This window comes from Epinephelus moara, chromosome 13 (genome assembly GCF_006386435.1).
Source record: "Epinephelus moara isolate mb chromosome 13, YSFRI_EMoa_1.0, whole genome shotgun sequence".
In the NCBI taxonomy this organism is placed as follows: Eukaryota; Metazoa; Chordata; class Actinopteri; order Perciformes; family Serranidae; genus Epinephelus; species Epinephelus moara.
Genome location: NC_065518.1, coordinates 28146526 through 28168611, shown reverse-complemented (window position 1 = coordinate 28168611; position 22086 = coordinate 28146526). Strand labels below are relative to the sequence as shown.

Genomic DNA, 22086 nt, shown 5'->3' with positions numbered 1-22086 from the left:
CCTATGATATTAAGGATGTTCTGTCCTGTTTCCACAACTGACAGAACACCAGGACTCATCTGTTCCTCCATGACATGGATCATCTTCCCCACAGCTTCCAGAACCTTCTCCTGGCACTTTTCACATAACAATTCACTTGGAACAGCCTCGGGAAAACAAAGAAAATTAAGACTTGAAAGTTTTGAAAAAGAGGCAAATTTTGACAATTATGATTACGCTTTTTTGTTGTTGTCTTTTTGGTTTGGTTGTGTGGCTGTGTTTGCATGACTTATTGTGTGCAGAATCTCTCAATGTTTGAGATGCTACAACTGTCTCATATGACGCATTTCCACGGTTACTGATTCCATGTTAAATATTTTTGGGCTGTGAGTAATGAGAAAACAAATTAGGCAGTTACTTACAATGGACTGTGACAATGCTGAGCTGATCTGATCAACATCAAGCAAGGAGGACACAGGGAGAGAAGCCAGGGCTTGGGTCACATTTTCCCGAATCTCCCTCCTGTCCATGAGCTCCCTGGCAGTCCGTCCAGACTCCATCTGTGGACAGTTGGGTGAAACTGATCAAATTGGAATCTTTTAAGATTTTGCGCTAATGATCTTCAGTTATTCTGTTACAGTTATTCAGAATCAGTTTAAAGTGTCATTTCATCCACTGGCAATTGAGATATGATACTGATGGGGTGCCCAGTAGGTCACCTGGTAGTGTGGGTGCCCACCACATGCCAAGGTGCACCGCGGCAACCCAGGTTCAGTTCCAACTTGCAGCCCTTTGCTTCAAGTCGTTCTCTCTCTCCCTCTTTTACTCTTAAGCTGTCCTATCAAATAAAGCCAAAGTCAGAAAAAGAGAGATATGATACTGACCTGATTGAGTTGGCTGGTGAGGGCAATGGAATAAGGAATAATCTCTTGTGGGTTGCCATGTTGGACCAAAGCCCAAAGCTCTGTCTGGCTTTTGTTTCTGAGCCACTGTCTGGCAACTTCGTCCCTTACAGGAGTTTCAACTGCCAGCGTTCTGTAGAAGGGAGCAATCAGGAAAAAGACATCAGGCACTAAATGACTTTTCTAACCTTTAAAGCTATATTATGCAGGAATTGCCAGTTACTGTCTGTTAACGGCATCACCTTCACTGGTGAAAGCCTACTCCAGATTAACACTTGTTTTGAAATGAGCTTTATCTGCTTAGCGTTTCACCTTGCTTTACTTGCATTTTTTTTTTGCACTGTGTATCTTTCTCTTGGATGTTGTTTGCCTACGGTCTGGCATCTGGTCACTAACTCACCTGCCTGCTGTGTCCAGAGATGTCTTGACCAGAGCAAAATAAGAAGAAAATCAGAAAATACAGGCAGAGGGAAGGGTCTCTGCAGATAGATACAGCAGCAGTTCATAAATGATGAGAGGGATTACTTTTGTACGAGTCTACTCATTGTTTTTTAGGCAAATTCTGCACAGTTAACCTTTATCTAAATTATAAAATGTGGTAGAAGGTGTTGCACATAACAACAAACAGAACTGTGATGTTTATTTTGCTACATCAAATCCTGATAGCTTACCTGTTCAGAGCAATGACCTTTGCCCCTACATGGTCCTCTACCAGCAATGTAACTGTGATAACTGATGTGCTTCTTTCTTGCCCAGGACTTCCCACTGGAACCACGCTGCCAAATGTTGAACGAGTACCCCTAGGGTACATGAAAGATAAAGACCTCAAGTTTGACAGGAAGCAAATCCAAACCCTATGTCTTTAAGGTCTAGTGTGTAGGATTTAATGGCAAAGCCAGTGTTTGGCTTGTCCATTCTGGGCTACTGTAGAAACAACATGGTGGATCTATTGCAAACAAACATAATTATGAAGATTATATGGCATTACAATTCTGCCAATAGATGCACCTAAATTCTACACACTGAATCTGTATTGCAGTTTTTAACATACATGTAATGATCACACTTGCTTGCCTATTAGTAGCTGTAAGTTGAGGCCTGTATTCACCTGTACAGAGTGAGCAGTGGGCACTTTGTACCAGTGGGCTGGCATGGTGCTACTTGGAAGGTATAGATCAGCTGAGAGGCCCTGCTGTCATCATATTTCCACCCTGCCAAAAGACAAATTACTATCAAGAGACTTGTCAAATCAAAAGTGCCTGCTGGTTTTTCACCATTGAAATTGACAAAACTATCTATGCAAACTAAATTTAGTAGCACTTCTACTAAGACCACATTGTTACCTGAGCAGTTGAAGGTGACCACCGTCTCCAGCAGATGTATATCTGACTCTGGACTGAGATCACACAGACCTCCGTGTGGCGGATTGTTAGGTAGTATCGTCAGGCCTGCGCTGCCCCACTGCCCTCTGTTAGGCTGGGATACATTAAGAGTGAAGGTATACCTGTGTACTGGCTGCAGGACACCTGAACGCACCACCAAGTTAGGAGCATGTCTCCCTGTAGAGGTGGCAACTTTGTCAAGGTCAAGGGTCCTGCCAGTCTGGTCCTCAGCACTCCATTTGTACTGTGAGAAGACACATACATGAATCACACTAATTCTGAATGTCATATTGTCTGAATATATATTTACATTTCTTGGTTGCAAATAACAAACCGTTGTACTGTTCATTTATCCACCTAATTAAGCATGGCTGAGATTGAATATAGATTAAACTGTCCAGTCGCTAATTCATTCTCTAAGCAGATGAACATCAAAATTAAAAAGATAATGGTTAACAGCTGAGACTGCAGCAGTCGAAGCTCAGTGTAATGACTTTTTCTTTTCATTTGTACTGTCGGGACACTTCATGGGCCTCTTTTTTAAATGTTTTGCCCTACGCTATAATTTTGACCTTTACTTTCAATATCTGCATTTTCTTTGAGACCAATATTTAACAGTCACAAACATTGGTTACTTTAAAAATGACTTTACATGTAACCTTAAAGTATATCCAAATCATTACCTGAGCATTGTCGTCACACTGTCCACATTGTCCTGAGAGGATGATGGGGCTGCTGTAACTAATGTGGTGAGGGGAGGACAGGACAGAGCAGGAAACACACTCCACAATCACAGGAAGCACAGGAGCTTCACACACAGTCACCTAAAGATAAGAGACAGAGGTATATGTGATAAGTGTCTTGTTCGACAAAATTTTTGCCCATGGTAAGTTCTTCCATAATTGCCCAAGTCTCCAAACCTATTCGTATTTGCAAGAGATATTTGATGTAATTTCATATAACTTTTCTCAACTGAACTGCGAATACAAGAAAAAGACAGTAAAAGTGTATTCTAAAGTGATAAAGCATGCTTTTGTGTTAGATTATGCGTAATACTCACTGTCTGGTTGACAGAGGCAGGTGTCCTCCCTGCTTTGTGCACAGTGAGGGTGAAAATGTAAACTGTGCCCGGGTGCAACTGAGTGCTGAGTACAGTCATTTTCCTGCTGTTACTCCCCTCAGGCGGTTTTACAAAATGAGACTCTGTGGAGTTCTGAAAATACAAACATCCAGGTGTTAGTATCACCTACGTAGAGCTCAAGTGGGGGGATTACTGTGTATCAAAAAAAAAAATCTTAAAAATCTTACACTTCCTTATCCAACTCATAATAATTACACAAAAGCTGCTGTAACATCAAGAGGACTTTACCACTGTCATGAAGGTCCAATGGTACTGCAGTGCATCATCGACTCCTGGTTCTACATCAGGGTCTTGAGATTCAGATCCGTCCAGGACGAGGTCACTGAGGCTGGGCCACAGTCTGTGTGATCCTCCCTTAATGACAGCTACCAGTGGAGAGTGGACCACTGTAACACTAGTTTTTTGTTGGACAAGTAGAGGAGTTCCCTCAAGTGAAATGGTGAATACCAAGCAATACTGTCCTATATCGAGAGTATGCTTCGGGAGTAAGAGAAGAGGTGAAGATGCATCTTCCTGATTTCTAGGACTAACTTTGTCATCAGGGAAGTTGGTACAATCTGACTCTTTGAGTATCTCCCATAGGTACGTCGCTTTGTAGGCAGAGCAGTTAATGTCCACGCTTGCTTCAAAGAAACTTGGTGTAGACCTGAAGATCGTAGACTGGCTCTGGACAAGAGAAGCTTGGGGGGTTGAACATTGGAGCTCCTCCACCTCCACGTGTAGCTGTGTAGACACTTGGCTGACACTGTTGAGAACTTTGACCATCACACTATATTTCCCAGGAGTATGATAAGTATGATTGACTATGCTTAAATCTGTCGTCAGTGCCTCAGTTGAGTCTCCAAAGTCCCAGTGGAATCTGGGATTGCTCCCTCTAATCACTTTTGCAGAAAACCTGACAGCATGTCCAATGAATATGCGTCCTGAATGACAGACAAGCTTGACTTTCTTAACAGGCCACTGAACTGTGGCAGTATCATTTACCGTCTTGGAGCAGATTCCATTGGTGGCGAGCACGCTAACAGACAATGAACCACTCTCTGGTGGGGTAAAGAGCACTTCTTGTCCCGTGAGCCATGTGGGCTCAAACCCCTTCAACTGAAACATCCAAGTGTATTTGACTGGAAGTCCACTTTCAACTTCTGCCTTGAACTGGATCGCTTTCAGAGCCTCTAGAGTAGCCAAACAACAATGCACAAGTCGCAAACCTTGAATATGCTCAGTAACCAGAATGTCTGAAGACACCTCGTCACTACCGACCTGGTTCCAAGCCTTCACTGTAACTAGATGCGTCCCTGCTGGAAGGCTTGATGTGGTGAACCGCCCTTCCAGAATGCCCTGACTATGAATCCAGTCTTTGTTCCTAAATGTTATAACAAAGCTTACATTGCTTCCTTTGGAGATTGTTGGAATAAAGGTAACTGCTTCCTTGGTGCAAACAGATGACTTGGAAATGTTCAGCATTAGAACTTTGATTGCGTCCTCAGCTGTGACACTGTGTGAAACCATCTGCCAATTTATCCCATTGGAGACATTCAAAGACACCTGATAGATGCCTGCACTTGGAAAAGTGTAGATACTGGTCTGATTAGTAGCACTAAAAGGCATAGCACCTCTAACTTTCCAGTTCCAGTGCAGATCACTACCCCTCTGAATACGCCCATGGAGGTGAACAGCAGCACTTGTGGTGACATAAAATGGATGCTTCTTTCCTTCAATTTCAAAGTCCACCTCTTGGACCTCCTCCTGAACATTAAACTCTGTAGTGACATTGCTGTGGCTGAGCACATTCTGAACTGACACTTTGACAAGACAATGTCCAACACTTGTAAATGTGTGGAGAAGAAAGGGCATGTGTGTTTGTAGGGGTGAAAGATCAGATGTCACATACCAAAGGTACTGTAAGTCTGACCCAGTAACCACGGACAGAGAGATATTCACTAATTTCCCTGATGCCACAATGTTTGATTGTGTTGTAATGTGTGCACCTGTTACACGTTGTACTGCCTCTAAAGAAATAATGCTTTTGGCCTCACCCAACTTGTTCAAAGCTCTTAGCTGAACTGAAATCCTGCCGGGAGCTTCAGCTACAATATGAAAAAGCTCTCCATCACCAGTAATTTGCTGGTTTATTCCGCTCTGTGACACAAGCCAGTGATAAGTGACATTGGAGCCCTTGGTGATTGAAGCAATAAACATCAGTTCCTCTTGCGTCAGTACATATTTCGTGTTTGTCATGTTTTGACATGCAATCTGAAGACCCTCTATTCTTTCAAAGACCTCAATTAAAATAGCTGCCTCCTTTCTACTCACCAAGTTCTGTGCTATAACTCTCACTTGATACACTCCTGCTTTCAGGAAAACAAACCTAAACTGATAAGTCCCCTGTTTGGTTGAGGTCATACCATCCACAGTCCAGTAATAGTTGGTGCTACTGATGGCACTGCTAATTGCTGAGATAAGAGTTTCTTCTCCTACGACAGCATACGGCTGATTTGTATGAAGTGAAAGGTCTGAAATAGACGGTAAAACGTTAACTGTAAGGGTCACAGAATCACGGCTAACAGCATTAAATGCTGTGGCAGTGACTGTGAACTGACCCGCCGAGGTAAACATGTGTGACGCGTTTAGCTTCTGCTCCACCAGGGATCCATCTCCAAAATCCCACAACACCGAAACATTACTGCCAGTGCAACTAGCAACCCAAAATGATGCTAACGTATTGACTGTCAGTGTGCCACTTTGGCTATCATGCCCTACAGACAGCTTACTTACAGGGTTCTGAATGGTGATACGAGCGCTGGCTGTTTTGTTGTTGACTTTGTTACTTGCTGTTACTGATACCTCTTCAACACCTTCATCTTTAAAGATAAAACACTTATGAGTGTTTTCTGTCACAGCAGTGAGACCAGAGGGGCTGATAAACCACTTAAACTGGTAACCTTTCATCTGCACAGGGGAAACTAACACCCTGAGGCATACCTCTTCTCCTACTGCCACTACTTCCTGTGATGACTGCACTGTCATGTTGGTTATTGGTGCTTCAACACAGATAGTCGTATTAAATGATACAGATGTAATAGAACTAAACACAGTCAGAATTACATGAAAAACCCCTTGGCTATGAAATTTGTGCATGGCCGTTGACTGCCCCCTCACTTCAGTCAGAGGTGAACCATCTCCAAACAGCCAATGGAAAGTCAAATTGGATATGTTCCCACTCACCAGAGCAGTAAATGGTATGTCTTTTCCACTCATGACACATTCTGTAGGGAGAACTCTGCTAACAGTCAACTTATAGACCTCTACACTCATAGACTGATGAGCTTGGCTGACAGAATTCCAGACAGTTAGATCGACTGTATAGATCCCTGGTGACTTATAGATGTGGGAGATGGTACCATCTGTGAGGTTTCCCTGAAGGGCCCCATCACCAAAGTCAAATTTCCACATGAGACTCGTACCAGTGGCCACTGTAGCTCTGAAATCTGTAGCAGAGCCAAGTTCACTGGGTCCATCGTAGCTGACCATCAATCCGGAGATTTTCTCCATAACTTCCACCATGAGCCAGGAAGTCAGGACTGTAAGAGTGTTGTTGGCACACACTGTGACATTATAAACTCCTGCAGATGTAAAAGTGTGGTTGACTTTATGGTGGACACCTTGGACTGCTTCAGAGCCATCGCCAAAGTCCCATGTGTAGATGATAGCATAGGTGGAGGGCTCTGCAGAAGCTTCCAGAAGGAGAGCCTGTTTGACGAGGGGCACCGGAAGGGAAGAGGAAATGAGGAGGTGATTTAATTGTGGGCGGACACTTATCTTCATGGATGCTTCAGTGTTGTTATATTGGTTGGAGACTTGGACATGAAGTGTGTAGTCATCTGCATAAAACAAAGATGCAGTGAAAATGATTTTACCTTGATGGACTGAATAATAAGAACAAAGCACATTTTCTACCAGTTTCATACTTGTCACCAAATGTCACCAAAATAAGGGATGTTCCAATTCTACATTAAGTGGGCTTTTAAGAACCCAACTTTAATTTTAGGGACAAATACACACAGAACATAAACTAGATGGAAATTCAGAGAGTTAAGACCTCCCCAAATCCAAATGTCCTATCTTGCAATGTTAAAAAAAGGGAAAACAATTTGTGTCCACCCTGTGATATGCATTTTCTCTAACTTTAATGGGCTCTTTCTTGGCCCATGCTACACCCTTGCACCAAGCTTCTCAAAAACCAGGCCAGTATGTTTTTCGTAATCCTGCTGACAAACAACCAAACCAACCGAAGACGTAACCTCTTTAGCGGGGGTAATGAGGGTGAAAAAGGTCTGCAAATGATACATGGGTCTCTGTCAAAATAGCATAAAAAAGACAGTACCAGCCAACCCAAAATATTAGCAAAAGGTTAATTTGATGCTCTTGTAACTTGCTGTATCTTTAAAGCAGTAATTAACTTGCATTAATTGACTTTTTGGCCACTTGAGGAGGCAGGAGAAATAAGATGTAAAAACAAAACTGTTATATAATCACCTCATAAAGTTAATACAGTGATCTTGTTAACACATTACACATCCAGCAGACACGAAACAAAATAAGCATGAATTTGTTTCTGTTCACCCAATTAAGTCCAAAATTCAAGCTTCTCTGGTTTCTTTTGCACCAACTCCTTAGGGGAAATAAATGGCTGCTAAATGCTCAGCTATGTTTGCTATTGTTATTTTGTCTGTTGTTTGGTGCTAGGCATGTAGCATGCAGTGGGTTTTCCCCTCTCACTTTACGTATGGTCATTTAATTTTATGTTGTGTGTAAAAATATTGGTAAATGCAGCTTCAATAGTTTTTGTGAGTGTGTTTACCTGGGATGGAAAAGGTATAGTTCACTGAGTCCTGGACATACACTTGCTTCCCTCCTCCCTCCATAAGCCCTTCCATGGTGTGACATGGAGCAGACTGGCTGTGGAACACCTTGCTACTGCCATCTCCAAAATCCCATCTACACGATATATACCACATGGAAATTTAGAATAAACACACAAAACATTACTTCAGAAATACATTTCAAGAGGTAGTCTTTATTTTAAAGTCAGAGGAATAAAGCATGCCATCCCAGTGGTTGTCTCTGAGTATTTCTGAGGGCTGTTTGTGAAAATGCAATACCTTACCTGAAAGTGACAGGCATTGAGATATCCACTTTGACCCTGAGGGTGTAGGGGTGTGTAGCACCCACAGCTATGACCTCCCTGACTAACAGGAACTCTGGCTCAGCCATTGGGGTCATTTCATCAGCAGACAGGAGGATTTCTTGACTCTGAGTGCTCACAGGGTTGGAGGCTGTCACCTAACAGAAAATAACTGGTTACTTGAAAAGAAAGTAACTGAAAAATGTAACATTACAGAGAGAAATAATGTATCTTACCTTGAGCTTATACTTAGCAGGTTTCTTGAACACCACACTATAAGATTCTCCCTCATGGGCAAACTTCTCCAGGTCGTCAATCACCCACATGAATTTTACTGAGGAACCGCTCTCCACTTTGGCTATAAATGACTACAATGTAAAAACAAACATGAAAAAGAAACCAATATCAGAAAATTTATATTCAAACTACAGTTTAATGTGTCCATATTCCTCTGATGGAATGTGAACGGATGGACTAAGAGTCAACATCCACTCTAGCAGCTTTGAAGCTGGAAGAGCGATCAGTGCTTTGAGCTGAATTCTACGATGACAGTGTTAAATTGCTGATGTTTATGAGGCAAGGTGGAGCCTGGTTAAAGCCAGAGGTTGAAACATGTTGGTGTCACAATAAAGTGGTTGTTTGAAGACCTACTACAAATGTTGTTGGAGTTTTGACCTCTTCACTGTTAACCACGTTCACCATTTTTGATTAGCGTGTTAGCATGCTAACACTTGCTAATTATAACTAAGCCAACCCGATCGGTAGAATAAATCTTGGCATTGTACGTTTCTGCAAACCACGGATATGTAATATTTGTACATTTTTATGTAGTGAATACAGTTACCTTTTTTTTTTTACCTTTTAACAACACTGTGGTCAACATGTGGTTATGTTTAGGCACAAAAAACAATTTGCTATAATTAGGAAAACTTTTGTTGTCTGCTGGTCTCAAACAGTGGTCTGCAGCTTGGCAGCCATCTCGCCTAGGTGTCATATACATGAAATAATTACTGTCACTTTAACAATGTTGATATTATATGTATGAAATGTACAAATGTAGTGTATTCATGGTTTGCAGAAACATACAAAGGCAACGTTTTCTTCTGGTGACTGGGCTGAAGTAATCACCAAGTACAGCAGAACCTGATGGGAAGGTCTTTAGTTTTGAGGCATTTGTCCATAAACCAAAGTATTGGATATATGGAAATTTTGACCAGATGATGGCGCTACACAGAAAGTAAGGGGATCACCAAAGTTTTTATATATTACCCTGTTGGGAATATAAATGCGAATGTCTGTACCAAATTTCACAGAAATCCATCCAATAATTATCAAGACATTTCACTGGATACCACACATATCAACCTCTTGGTGCCACTAGAGAAATAATGATGCATCCTCTGGGAACCATGAATGTCCGTATTCAATGTTTTGCCAGTCCATCAAGAAGATGTGGATTATTTCAAATGATAATTGATAAATTTGATCTCCTGGTGTCAATAGGTGAAAAGTCTCCAAAATCATTAAGGTTCATCCTCTGAGGGCCTTGAATGTCTGTACAGAATTCAAATGGCAATCAGTCCAGTAGTTAAGTCATTTCAGTTTGAACCAAAGTGGTGGACTGACCGGTTGGCTTGCCATCTCTATAGCTACGCTGCTAACATGTCCAATAAAAATATTTGATTAAATAAGGGGAATGTGTTTGCTCTAAATTCATTTTTGCAGTCTCACCTGTGGAGTGTCTACAAGAGTTCTCCGGCATCCATGTGGCTCAACACTAAGCCCCGTGACTGCTTCGTAGCCAAAAACCCTCACACTCACACTCCGAGAGCTTACTGCATCCATCACGCTGATGTTCAGTGTTTGAACTCCCACTGAGGGCAACACCAGGGTCACAGAGGAGAACCAGGCATCATGGGACTGTCTCTTACAGCCAAGCACAGACTGAGCCATCTCTCTGGGGCAAGATGGAAAAAAGGGGACCCCAGTCTGAAGAACTGGGGCTGACCATGAGCTGCTGGCTTTCTCCCCAGACAGGATCTTGACAACAATTAGTGTTGGGACGTTGACTTGGACATGAATCTGGTTCTTTTCATCTGGCACAGGGTGGATGACGTTAAGCCCAAATTTAGATCTCAGACTCTGAGTTGTCAGGGCCCAAATATCTGGAGCTGTGGTTGTCTCTCTGTTGGTGAAGCCAAAGTTATAATCATGCTCAGTACCTCTGTGTAAATTGTCCACATACAGCATCCTCAGATTACACACCACTCCGTCCACCCACTGGCCTCCCTGGGGTAGAGAAGTGAGGCCTCCCTCCCACCAGCCTCCCCATTCCGTCCTCCTAAGGGACATGTAAGTCTGGCGCCACGGAGAGTTTAGAGAAGCTTCACTGTTCAGGCAATGGAGGAATGTTCCAGGGTCGCGAGTGTGTTGTATAGCCACAATATCATCAGGGTACACCATGATCGCTCGATCTGGAAGAAGCAACTGACAACAAAAAAAAAAGCAGGAAATAGTGTAAGGAGACTATTCTTAATATTGTAATCAAACACCAAAGGTCCATAACTGCTGTAGGTCAACTCACACTTATAGTTTTTAAATCAGAGCTCGGGTTAACGCTCAGAGGCAGGTCAGCCACCAGGTGGTACAAGGGTGGTATTGCAAGGTATCTGGGCGGTAAGGTAAAGCCACGGCCTTCTGCTGCAGAGTCGTAGGGGCTGCAGGGACTGGTGGTGGGCACACAGGTCTCCAGCAGGTGGCACCAGTATTGGCCCATGCTGCAGCCCCCTGTGGTGTTACACAGAGGTACTGCTGAGCAGCACGTGAATGGATTAAGGAGAGAGCTGCAGCCTGAGGAGCAAAAAGGAGATTATTACCCACAGTATCAAACAAACAGAAGCTCTCAGAAAACCCTAAGAGTAAGTAAGTAAGTAACTGTTGTACTGTACCTGGAGGAACCAGGTGGTGGTTGGGGTTGCAGTAGGGTCGGAGGATCTGGACACGGGCCTGAGAGGACACTGGACTGGGCTGGACTACCAGCTCTACTGATTCCAGCTGACCTGCATGACTGAACCACATCCCTGGGAACAGCTGCATCTGTGGGTGTCAAAGCAGCACCAGAATATAAATCCAAGAAAGTTTTAAATTTAGATAAGTACTCAAGAACAGGGAGGTTGCACCATATTGATGTACTTTTTGTGTCATAGACCATTGAAGTTTGTCATGTTAAATTACATTGTGTTACGTTACATCACATTACGTCATGTTATGCTACTTAACGTGACAAACGTACTCATTGTAACCCAAACCATGATCTTTTCCTACACCTAGCCGCCTAAAGCTAATGAATTGTAAGTGAAACCTAATGAACCTGCGACTGTTTCACAATGTTGGATTTGCACCTTCTGGCCTACTGGTAGGTGCAGTTTGCCCTGTCTGAAGCTTGATAACGGCAATGATAACAACTGATAACGGCCATTAAATGGACTGATAGCATTTAAAAAGGGTTCTGAAGTCACTGTTTTTGATAACTGATTCCTAATCTTTTTTAGTTTCTTTCGTGTTATAACCAAGCAATACCACCCTGTACCTGCTTATTAAAGGTTTATTATGTCACGTAATAATACTAATACTGTAAAGTTGTCTAGCATTCACAGAAAAGAGTAATTATTCTGTGCTGCAGATGTTTGTCTTTTTGTTTCATTTCTTGTTAATCATTTACCAACCCTTCCAGGTTCAGCTTGCAACCTTTCAGGTAGGGAACCAAAGATTTAGACTGACGCTTTACTGACCTCCACTGGGAGTTGTCCGATGTCTGGGACCTTGGGAAAGGGATGTATCTGGGTCTGAGCATAGATGCCGGTCATGAGCACCAATCCAGTCAGGTAACTGTCCTCAGATGGTAAAGAAACTGCATGAAGAGAGAATAACCAAAATCACTGAAGTGTATTTTATATGAATGTGTGCCTCTGGTGTTCTGTAGCGAAACAGCAGTCTTACCAGTTACTTCTTTTCCACAGAAGAAAAGGTATCGTCCAGCACACTGAGCCTTCCTCCATCGTCCCTGTGTCCCCAAAGCCATCTGAGTACACCCCCTCTGACTCTCACTGCCTCCAGTCCACCATGCAGGACTCACTGGCTCCACAACCCCAACCTGGTCAGACCCTTCTTCCCCTGATCCCTTCAGCCACACCCACACAGTGGTTGTCCTAAACCAACACAAACGCAAAGAAAAAATGATATATGAATACATATGTAAATATAGACACACAAGAAGAGATAATTGTTTGTAGCACTCACAGTGGGAAAGCATAATGGATGAAGTTCTGCAGCTCCAGGCTGTCAGCAGATGCCAGATCTCCTCCCTCGGTCTCTCTGCATGAGTCCTGCGCCTCAGGCCATGACGATGTCATCTCAGAGAGCCAATAGCATCGCCGGCTGGCCAGGTGGATCTGACCACCATTTGGACAAGGAATGTCCTCTGGAAGGCAAAACACACGCTGAACTGACAGCATGCAAGAGGAGTCATCTCTCACTGACGGACAGTTGTCAAAGAATCAAAGAATAAAATGAACAACAGTTTGGTGAGATAAGCATGCTAGCTAATTTAATTTAAGTTCCCCACTTGTTTTTTTTTGTAAGGGTGTCAATTTGCACTCATAATTAAACCTGTTGAGATAATAAGTCCCATGATGAGACGAGCAGGTTTAGCTCATTATGAAGAGTCACATGAGTTTAACAGTCAGTCACAACAGATGTTACACAACAGATGTTTCACATTTTGCAGATTTTATTTGATTACACTCACATTTCATCTGCAGGGTTTGATTTCAAGATGTTATCATTGTGACGCACGATCACCTGTTGCTCTAATTAGGAAATTTGAGCCCAGACACCCTGCTTGATTACTGGAACACTGGAGAACCCAAAACCCCAATGTGTACGATGAATTTTACTGAAATGCTAAATTTTGTGCAATTAAAAGTGTAAAATAATGTACAATTTAAGTTCTTGAGGTGATTCCCAATGTGAAGGAACGCTCAAAGGGGTCCAAGGATAAATCTCAGGGGTCATGTGATGATGACAGAGCGAAAGAAAGGATCTTGCGACAGAGAAATCACTCTTGTGATGTCCTGCAAACGAGGCGAGCAAATCCAAACTTTTCCAAAACAAAACATCACAGTCTTTAGTTTTTATCTTACTACAATACAACGCAAAGCTCCTCACCTCCAGCTGCAGTGATCAAAACCACACAAATAATCCACAGTCCCTGCCTCTGTGGCACCAGTGCACCTGTCATCTTGTAGAGCACATCACATCCTCCTGAAGAGAAAACAGTCTCTGGTTCATCACCACAGCAGCACTGTAGAAGTCATTGCCCTCGCATCACTGCATTAAATGTTTAGATTCTTCTTCTTGTTTACTCCTGCCATCGCCACAAGTCTCTCCGCTCATCCTCAGTGCTCTTGTACAAATTGAAAGTTTTAGTCTTTCTCTCAGCCCCTCTTCCACGCTCTCATCTCCCTCCACTGACACCCCCCTCCCCTCATCCTGCACACACACCATGAGTTATGGTGGTGTCGTTGTTTTAAAGGGCTCTTCTCCACTCTCTCTGAGCGCCTGGGTGACTTCTACTTTGTCTCTCGGCAACAGCCACAGAAGCAGAGTGGACAGAGGAGGCCAGCGCTGCTCATTACCATGTTGTAAAACCCCGGGCACTCAATAGAAACAGTGAGACTCACTCAGGCGGGACGCAGCTGAGGGTCCTGACAGAAACAAGCCTGAGAGGCCAAAGAGGCAGTGTAGTGTCAGTGCTGTTTGGCTACAATATGTTGCTTTTGATATGCTTTTGGAATATAGAGGGATCAGTATCTTTTGCTGGGTTGCCAAATTTAGATGTTTCTCCAAAGTTCTCTCCCCTGCTTTGTGCCCACTGCCTGTTGTCTGAGCACTAACTCCAAGACCTCATCACTAACCAAACAAAGGCTCTGTGACGCACACGCAAAAGAAATAGACCTCGTTTTAAAAGAAAGGATGCCTTCTGGGTTGCCTGGAGAGGGAACAGATAAAGCTGAAGGCAGTGATAAGGCAACCATAGCTGGGAATTGTGAGCCCATTGTCATGGATACGCTTGTATTTCTCTTTGTTGAACTGAGCAAAAGGGAGTGGTACTGTTTAGTTTGAAGAGAGAGCCAATTGCAATAGTGAAATCATTCAGTACATTTACTCTAGTGGGCTACTTCACTCAAGTACAATTTGACAACTTCTTACTAAAAAGTCATCCTCTTTTTGTTTTTTATTTTTATTTTTAGTTGTGGACAGTATATGATCTGCAATTGACAGTATGGGTTTAAAGAATTTAAATCCAACTCTAGTCTGACTTCAACAATACATAAAATCTGCCTCAAGTAATGGTATAACTTTGTATAGCTGAGATTTTGATGGAGCCTGAAGTGTGCCACAAATTAAACAAGCATTTACAGAATGCAGTTCCAGACTGTATGCTTGATGACATCACACATTTGAGTTTTCACATTCTTTCATTCAAATTTGGGAGGGAGTTGTTCATGCTTACTAATATTTTTAGACTGTCTTAGACCATAGGAAAAACATGCACATTTTCAACGTTGCATAGTTTCCCTTTAGTTTAAAGCCATTTATGTTGCACATAAAAATTAAATGCAATCCAACCCACAGACAGCCCCCAAAGTCGTATTTAAAAAGATGTTAAAACTAAAGTAACCATGCAAATAATTGCACAAATAATTTGTGAAAAATATCTAAATAAACCAGTAGTTTGGGAAAATATCAAAACTCAACTTATCATTACGATATGACGCTTTATCATTCATATTTTCATAACAGAGTTAAATTTTTTTTTCCTATTTATATTTAATTATATTTTTTCTTCTTTTCAAAAGTCAGTTTAAGTTTAAAATGTCATTATTGTTCCATGGTACATAGTTCCCCTTTAGTTTAAAGCCATATATGTGGAGCATAAAAATTAAATGCAATCTATTCCACAAAACAGCCAATCTGGAAATCCATCGGTAAAAAAAAACAAAAAAAAACTTTTTTCTTTTCTTCCTTCTACAATGTAAATTGCAGAATCTGTCTTGAGAGATTACAAAACAGCCCCAAAAGTCATTATTAAAAAGAAATTAGAACCAAAGTAACAATGAAAACATCACACAATAAAAATGTGTAAAATATCCAAATAAACCAATAATAGAAGAAATATTAAAACTCAACTTATCATCATGATATGGTGCTTTATCATTTTTATTTTCATAAGAGAGTTTAATTGTCAATCTATATTTAATTATATATATATATATATATATATGTATATATTTATATATTCGTCTGAAAATGCCCCTTTTCAAAAATCTGTTTAAGTTTAAAATGACATTTTTCGATTTTACATACATTAAAAAAATCTAACATGAAATAGAAGTGTAACTGTTATTAAATACACCAGTGACGAGCATTCAAAATTTGAATTTGTATAACTGAAAATAAGGAATTCCAATAAAAATATTATATATCTTCATATATACATAAAATATGTTATATCAAAATAAGTATGATGAAATAATAATCATAATAACAGTTTAATGATTCATTTATGAATTTACATTAATTTATTAAATTCTCATTTATTTTATAGTGTCTTTTTTTATATTTGGGCTTCATTAATTTAATAATCTTTTAATTGCTTGTGTACTATTTTTCAATTTCATATAGTTTTTTTTAATGTCAGTTTAATTAGTCAATTTATTACAGCTTTTAAAAAATGTAATTAAACACTGTTGAAGTGGCGCACTCCAGGCTCCATGTTGTTATAGCAGTTAGACACAAGAGGGCAGCACTGAGACATTAAACTGAATGTGATCCATAATACAAACACTACGACGAAGAAGAAGACAAACAGGAAGATGAAGGAGACAGCTGCTGACACATCCTAGGTATGCTAATAGTGATGACAAAAAAACACAACAGAATAGCTTCTTTATGTCGCCGCGACTGATTTAAAAGCAAAGAAACGCCTGTTTGGAAAGGGAAAATTGCAGTTTAATGTCTAACTGGATATGTTGGTCGTTGTTTTTAGCTGAATATTAGGAAAGTCCCTCCTGTTGTGGAGCGGGTATTAGCATATACGTGACACCGTGTTTAACGCTCAGTAAATAGCTCCTGTGTGGACAGGTCATTTACAGCCAGACGTCAGCTCAGGACTCATTCAATGCACCAGTCGGAGGTGTACATATTTTATTTCCCGTCTTTTAATTTCACAGCGACACAGTGTCAGGAGACACATTTTAGAAACTGGTATTGTATTTATTTATTTATGTAATGTTTTATAGATTATTTGTGCGCCGAATTTTTCAGTAAACCGTAATTATTCATAAACGAGAATAGGTTGTAACTAATTAGTGAGAAATGCTATTTAACTTTAAATTATGTAACATTTTGAAGGGAGTTTGGTGTAGTGCGCTTCTTTGAGGGTGATGCAGCATATATACAGTGTGGCTTGACGCCTGTATGTGGTCACGCCTTCAAGTTGAATGGCAGTTTCACAGATGGGTGTTACAGCTGGGAAAATAAGGTGTGAAAAGGTAACTTGCATAAAACGTCATCATTATATGACAGCTATCAGCTATATTTAAGACCTGAATCATTGTCTGTGTAGTCTGCAGTATCTGTTTTGTGGGGTGGAAAATCAGGGTGTAGCTTCAAGGAGTTACTGCACATTTTGAAAGTATGCCTTTGTCAATATATTCACTGTCTTGTTAATTTTGTCTTTTATTTTTCAGCAGGTTCTATGCTTCAGCTAAGGACCTCTGCAGAAGAAGAAAGTAGTCATGAAATTTCCCAGCTCAGACAGGCCGTGTTAGAAAACAATGACAGACTCCTTGATGAGATGCTCTGCCAAGAAGTCTACAAAAAGGTCATCAACTGCAGGGGAGGCTGGGGCATTGCAGGCACGCCTCTCCACGCTGCAGTGTCCAAAGGCCATTTCAGCTGTCTGCAGGTTCTGCTAGGCCACGGCGCTCTGGTAGACTGCGTGGATGTCAAGGCTCAGACGCCTCTCTTTGCAGCCGTTCGTGGGAAATATCTGGACTGTGTGTTAGCGCTGCTTAGAGCTGGCGCCAACCCCAATGGGAACTCATCCAACAACTGCTCCCCCGTCCTCACTGCTGCTCGAGAGGGTGATGTAGAGATTTTAAAGGAACTGCTTAAACATGGCGCCGAGGTGAACTCCCGCTCCAAAGTGTTGCTCTGGACTTCCAGTGCCAGGGTTTCCAGTGGGCCGCTGTACCTGGCTGCTGTTTACGGACACATGGAGTGTTTCAAACTGCTGCTGCTCTACGGGGCAGACCCAGATTACAACTGCACAGATGCAAAGCTGCTGAGTTCTATTAAGCAGCCCAAAACTGTGCTGGAGATGTGCCTCAGACATGGCTGTGGCGTGGAGTACATCCAGCTTCTGATCGACTTTGGCGCGAACGTCTACCTCCCTACGCTGATCATCGAGAAGTCCACGAAGCAGAACGAGGCTGTGGAGCTGCTTCTGCACGAGAGAGGTATCAAGTCTAATTGCACATGATGTTACTGGATGGTGCCGTGCTCCTGTAATATGAGGCATTTCTGCTACGTGGTATCATGATATGACGGTATATCAGTGTATTAAGAAATCCTGATTAAATGATTTTCAATACAATCAAAGATACAGATGCTCCAAACTATTAAACTCACATGGAGATGCTGTATTGAGGATGTGTAGTGCACAGCATGTGCCACCAGAGGTCAGTCTCTGCTGCTGGAATTAGGTGCAACAGGCAGCTGGGCTGACAGACGTGGCAACTGTCAATGGTGGGGATAACATTTCAGCACTGGCAGAGAGACACCGTGGGGAGTAACATATTTTCAAATCTGATTCTGCGAATTAAGGGTTTATTTCAACAGCGTACACAAATACCATCATACTGTATACCCCATCGAAATATTAGGAAGGTATAAATATAAATATATGAAAAAGTAGATACTGCCTAAGCCTTATGTCTGCCTCAAACAGGAAGTTATGCAGCAACTGGAAGTTTTGAACAGATTGAATCACAACAAAATTATATTGAAGGCCACTGAATTCTCACTGAAGTTGGGCAGTTGCACATAATCTTGAGATTTACATTTATAAACAGTTTTTTGGTACCACTTTATTTTATGGATTGTAATTTCTGAATATTTTTATAATAAGTTTCCCATAAAGGACAGTGTAATTTGGGGCCTATTATAAGGAAATTAAAAACAGTTTTCAAGTCGTGACTTGGGATAAAATAAATTGCTAGATCGTGTTTAAATTGGTGCACAGCAAGGTTATTGTAGTTAACTAGAACTAAACTAAAAATTGAACTAGGTGTGGAAATAACCTTTTTGATTACTAAAATAAAAATAAAAGCCAGACTTCGGAAGAAAAAACAAAACCAACTGAAACAATATTGTGTACTTACAAAACCAACTTGAATAAAATAAAAATAAACAGGAAATATCTTCAGTTTTAGTCTTTGTCAATTTGGTCAAATTTGTCAATACAACCAGCATGAGGAGGCGGTAGTGAATATTTTTTTTATTGTGACTTGGATGTTAACATGAATGTGAGTCAGAAGTGAGTTTATAGAAAAAAATAAACTAAAACAAAACACGAACAAAAAAAAAAGAAAACCGTCTGTTGAAACTAACTGAAACTAAACCTGACTTAAAAGAAATAAAAGTTATAAATGAAAGTTAAAAATAATTATGAAAAGTTGGTAAATTGCAGCCCCGTAAAAGTTTTTACATTCACTCCTCAAAACTGTTAGACCTGGAATTGATGATCAAATTACAGCTGCAAGACACAGTCAAAATGTTTTTCATTCCTGATCTGATATTGAAGCAACAGAAGAAGTCCCCCTCACACATTAATCCAGCAGACATTCGTCTTTGCCACTGTTGTGCAGAATCTGATTTTCACATTAGTCTGTGTGTGAGCATGAATATTTGAATAACAAATTCTCCAAAACCTCTGTCATGGAGAAGACTGAATTAACCTCCTAGTGATGGTATTTTAAGTTTAAAAAGTAGCCATTGCATGTGTTGAGTGACACCCTTGAATATGACTGCTAGTGCTTAAATTGCGAGATGAGACGTCACAAACAACAACTAAAATATTCTTGTGGCTTTGGGCAGGTCTTGTTGTCTTGTTGAAATGCAGTAAGAGTATGTGTTTTAATATATTTCTTAGTGTTGCCCAAATGCTAACTTGTTTCCTGTCACCTTCTGTCTGTAGGAAATCCAAAGGCCTTGACTTCACAGTGCCGCCTCGCTGTCCGAAGTTACCTTAAAAAGATCAACAAGATCCACTGTATCGAGCAGCTGGACATGCCAACAAGTCTCATTAACTTCCTGCAACACAAACCAGTCCCAGTCACTGTTCTGTAGCTGAGCCAGCTATGTAAAGTCATTTTTATTTAACTCCATGAACCACCTTTGTTTTAAATTCTGTCTGTTTGTGTGCTGAAATGTAAAGACTGATTCTTCAGTCAGAACATTAAATGTGTGGATAAGTGGTGTGTGCTTATGTCTTATTATTAGTACTTACCCTGTAGCTGTTAGAAGACCTCTGTGAAGGAGCTGTTTATTGGAGTTAAAGTTCTTCATCACATGTTTATCACAAGTTAGTGACCTCTTTTAGAGGAGCTGTTTGCTCCTGTGAAAACTAAGTAGGTACACGCACTGATGCTTTGCACAAATGAAGTTCCTAACGGATAAATAAAGTTCTTTGAATTGAATAATATAATAAAATGCTTCCTCAGAGGCTTTTCCATCCCATCCAGAACACAGCTCTCTGAAATAACAATGAATACTCACTGAAGTCAGATTTAAAGATTCAGTACAAAAGAATCTGTATCAGTCTTCTATCTTAAAACTGTATCGGTGTAACCCTGCTGCTGAGGCACTGACAACGTCAGACTGTAAGGCGGGTGATGACCTACAGTAACCTGCTTCTTTAATAGCTTTCACTTCAGTGGGAGTGGAAAATTATGAAAAAATGTACACATTTTTCTTAGGATATTACAGGCTGATCATCATTTGTTTTGTAAGTGGATGAACATTTTTATAATTAACTTCTTTACATTTAAATTTACATGTTTATAGGCGTTTACTCCCACAGTGTGCAGGTGAGGTTGGGGCTTTATGCACCAAAAAACACCCAAAACAACACACACAGGAAACAAATATAGCAAGGCAAACCAGTGTGAATCTAAGGTTGGCTTTTACTGTCACTTGGCTGGTGAGTGTGCTTACAAAATGGCAACCTACAATCCTGCAAAGCATACCGTTAAGGCATTCTTGAGATATATTCACGAGAATGGGACAAACAGATGGACAACTCAAAAACATAATGCCTCCGGCGAAGGCTAGCACCGGTGCAGATGCATAAAAAGAAAGAACAATTTAAAGACAAAAACCCAAGGGGGCTTATATTTCTGTTGGCACAAGAGCATCTGCAAGTGAATACTGAGTGCCTTAAAAACATACACGGAAGAAACAGAATCACATGGTTATTTATTCATACAAAGACTTCGCATGTTCTTTGAGTAAACTTCAGCATTTAAATAATTAAACATGAACCGCAACATGTTCAGACTGACCTGTAGATGGCAGGAGACTGTTTGTGCCCCAAAGAAGAAGAAGGCACTACATTTGGTTGAAAAGGAGACGATCATTATAGAAGAAGCACGAAGTAAAGTATCCTTGTACCTTGCTATTTTGCAGTGACAGTAATACAGCATGAGTCAGAATGGAGTACACAAAATAAATCAATCACTGGCGATCCCTTACGTTACAAATCAAACACCAGACTTCAAGTATTGCCATCATGAGGAAATACAAAAACTGGAAGACATAAATCAAAAAGTAACATTCATTTCACCTTTATAGCCAAGAAATTTTGTTTAACAAATGATTTTGAAAAAGAAATCTCATCAAAACATTCACAAGCTCTGGAATCAGGAGAGTATCTGTTAAATATTTATAAATGTCCCTAAATGAGGTGCCTGCAATTTGAAAAACGTGACAGCTGCTCTCAGGAAGTGACTGCTGGCATTAAAAAAATAAAACACATCAAAGACAGCTTCAAGTACAGTCATCCTCACACTTTGTTTTACAAAATAGCTCTGTTTCTCTTTTCACTACTGAATCTCAAGTAGCAACAATTCAAACAAAATGGATAAATAGTGTTTCAGAATAAAACACTTCATTTGGTCCCCTTTTTTAAAAAAAAAACTGAGGTCAGCAGCACAGTGATGACATCATGGCCGTTGAGTGTTCTGTTGACTTGGTGCCAGCGTTCACAGTGACATCAGCCCAGCCCCACATCCAGTGACATCATCACTACAAAGCCCAGGATGGAGGTCCAGGATGCCAGCTTCCCGTTTCCACTGGTGACACCAAGTGGGA

General features: G+C 40.9%; 3 protein-coding genes across 9 annotated transcripts in view; 1 reads left to right on the top strand and 2 right to left on the bottom strand.

Annotated features, from left to right (window-relative positions):
- The window catches only part of pkd1b (polycystic kidney disease 1b), a 34968-nt gene extending 20782 nt beyond the window's left edge, over positions 1 to 14186 (bottom strand). The window contains exons 1-19 of one of the 3 annotated variants that reach the window (XR_007570906.1): positions 13816 to 14186; positions 12889 to 13093; positions 12589 to 12797; positions 12381 to 12499; positions 11538 to 11685; positions 11174 to 11439; positions 10321 to 11076; positions 8826 to 8957; positions 8572 to 8747; positions 8266 to 8402; positions 3633 to 7285; positions 3324 to 3476; positions 2947 to 3087; positions 2225 to 2507; positions 1990 to 2092; positions 1553 to 1681; positions 864 to 1014; positions 402 to 539; positions 2 to 146 (exon numbers count right to left, since the gene is read on the bottom strand). Coding sequence is in view for 2 of the 3 variants with exons in the window: in XM_050059544.1 (XP_049915501.1) it covers positions 2 to 146; positions 402 to 539; positions 864 to 1014; positions 1553 to 1681; positions 1990 to 2092; positions 2225 to 2507; positions 2947 to 3087; positions 3324 to 3476; positions 3633 to 7285; positions 8266 to 8402; positions 8572 to 8747; positions 8826 to 8957; positions 10321 to 11076; positions 11174 to 11439; positions 11538 to 11685; positions 12381 to 12499; positions 12589 to 12797; positions 12889 to 13093; positions 13816 to 13888 (7117 nt within the window). In the remaining variant the exon portion in view is untranslated. The remainder of the gene's footprint in view (position 1; positions 147 to 401; positions 540 to 863; positions 1015 to 1552; positions 1682 to 1989; positions 2093 to 2224; positions 2508 to 2946; positions 3088 to 3323; positions 3477 to 3632; positions 7286 to 8265; positions 8403 to 8571; positions 8748 to 8825; positions 8958 to 10320; positions 11077 to 11173; positions 11440 to 11537; positions 11686 to 12380; positions 12500 to 12588; positions 12798 to 12888; positions 13094 to 13815) is intronic. The other 2 variants (XM_050059544.1, XM_050059545.1) reach the window with 2 other exon arrangements.
- Positions 14187 to 16469: 2283 nt separating this feature from the next.
- On the top strand, positions 16470 to 20193 carry LOC126399541 (ankyrin repeat and SOCS box protein 12-like). 4 transcript variants are annotated; one of them, XM_050059572.1, is made up of 3 exons: positions 16470 to 16556; positions 17403 to 18173; positions 19913 to 20193. In XM_050059572.1, the coding sequence occupies exons 2-3, from the start codon at positions 17411 to 17413 to the stop codon at positions 20062 to 20064; spliced, it is 915 nt and encodes a 304-aa protein (XP_049915529.1). In that variant the 5' UTR covers positions 16470 to 16556; positions 17403 to 17410; the 3' UTR covers positions 20065 to 20193. The 4 variants fall into 4 exon arrangements, with proteins under 4 accessions (XP_049915529.1, XP_049915530.1, XP_049915531.1 ...); XM_050059573.1 differs by having other exon boundaries at positions 16486 to 16556; positions 17406 to 18173; XM_050059574.1 differs by lacking the exon at positions 16470 to 16556 and adding an exon at positions 16563 to 16917.
- A 980-nt stretch (positions 20194 to 21173) lies between these two features.
- The window catches only part of LOC126399539 (zinc transporter ZIP11-like), a 188265-nt gene continuing 187352 nt past the window's right edge, over positions 21174 to 22086 (bottom strand). For both annotated transcript variants that reach the window (XM_050059568.1, XM_050059569.1), the window contains exon 10: positions 21174 to 22067. In XM_050059568.1, coding sequence (XP_049915525.1) covers positions 21989 to 22067 — 79 coding nt within the window. In that variant the 3' untranslated portion in view covers positions 21174 to 21988. The remainder of the gene's footprint in view (positions 22068 to 22086) is intronic.

Bases quoted from the DNA above. Each gene is read 5' to 3' on its own strand.
- LOC126399541 (XM_050059572.1), top strand. From the start codon at position 17,411: ATGCTTCAGCTAAGGACCTCTGCAGAAGAAGAAAGTAGTCATGAAATT. The intron at 18,174-19,912 runs GTATCAAGTCTA...TTCTGTCTGTAG, and splicing joins GCTGCTTCTGCACGAGAGAG to GAAATCCAAAGGCCTTGACT.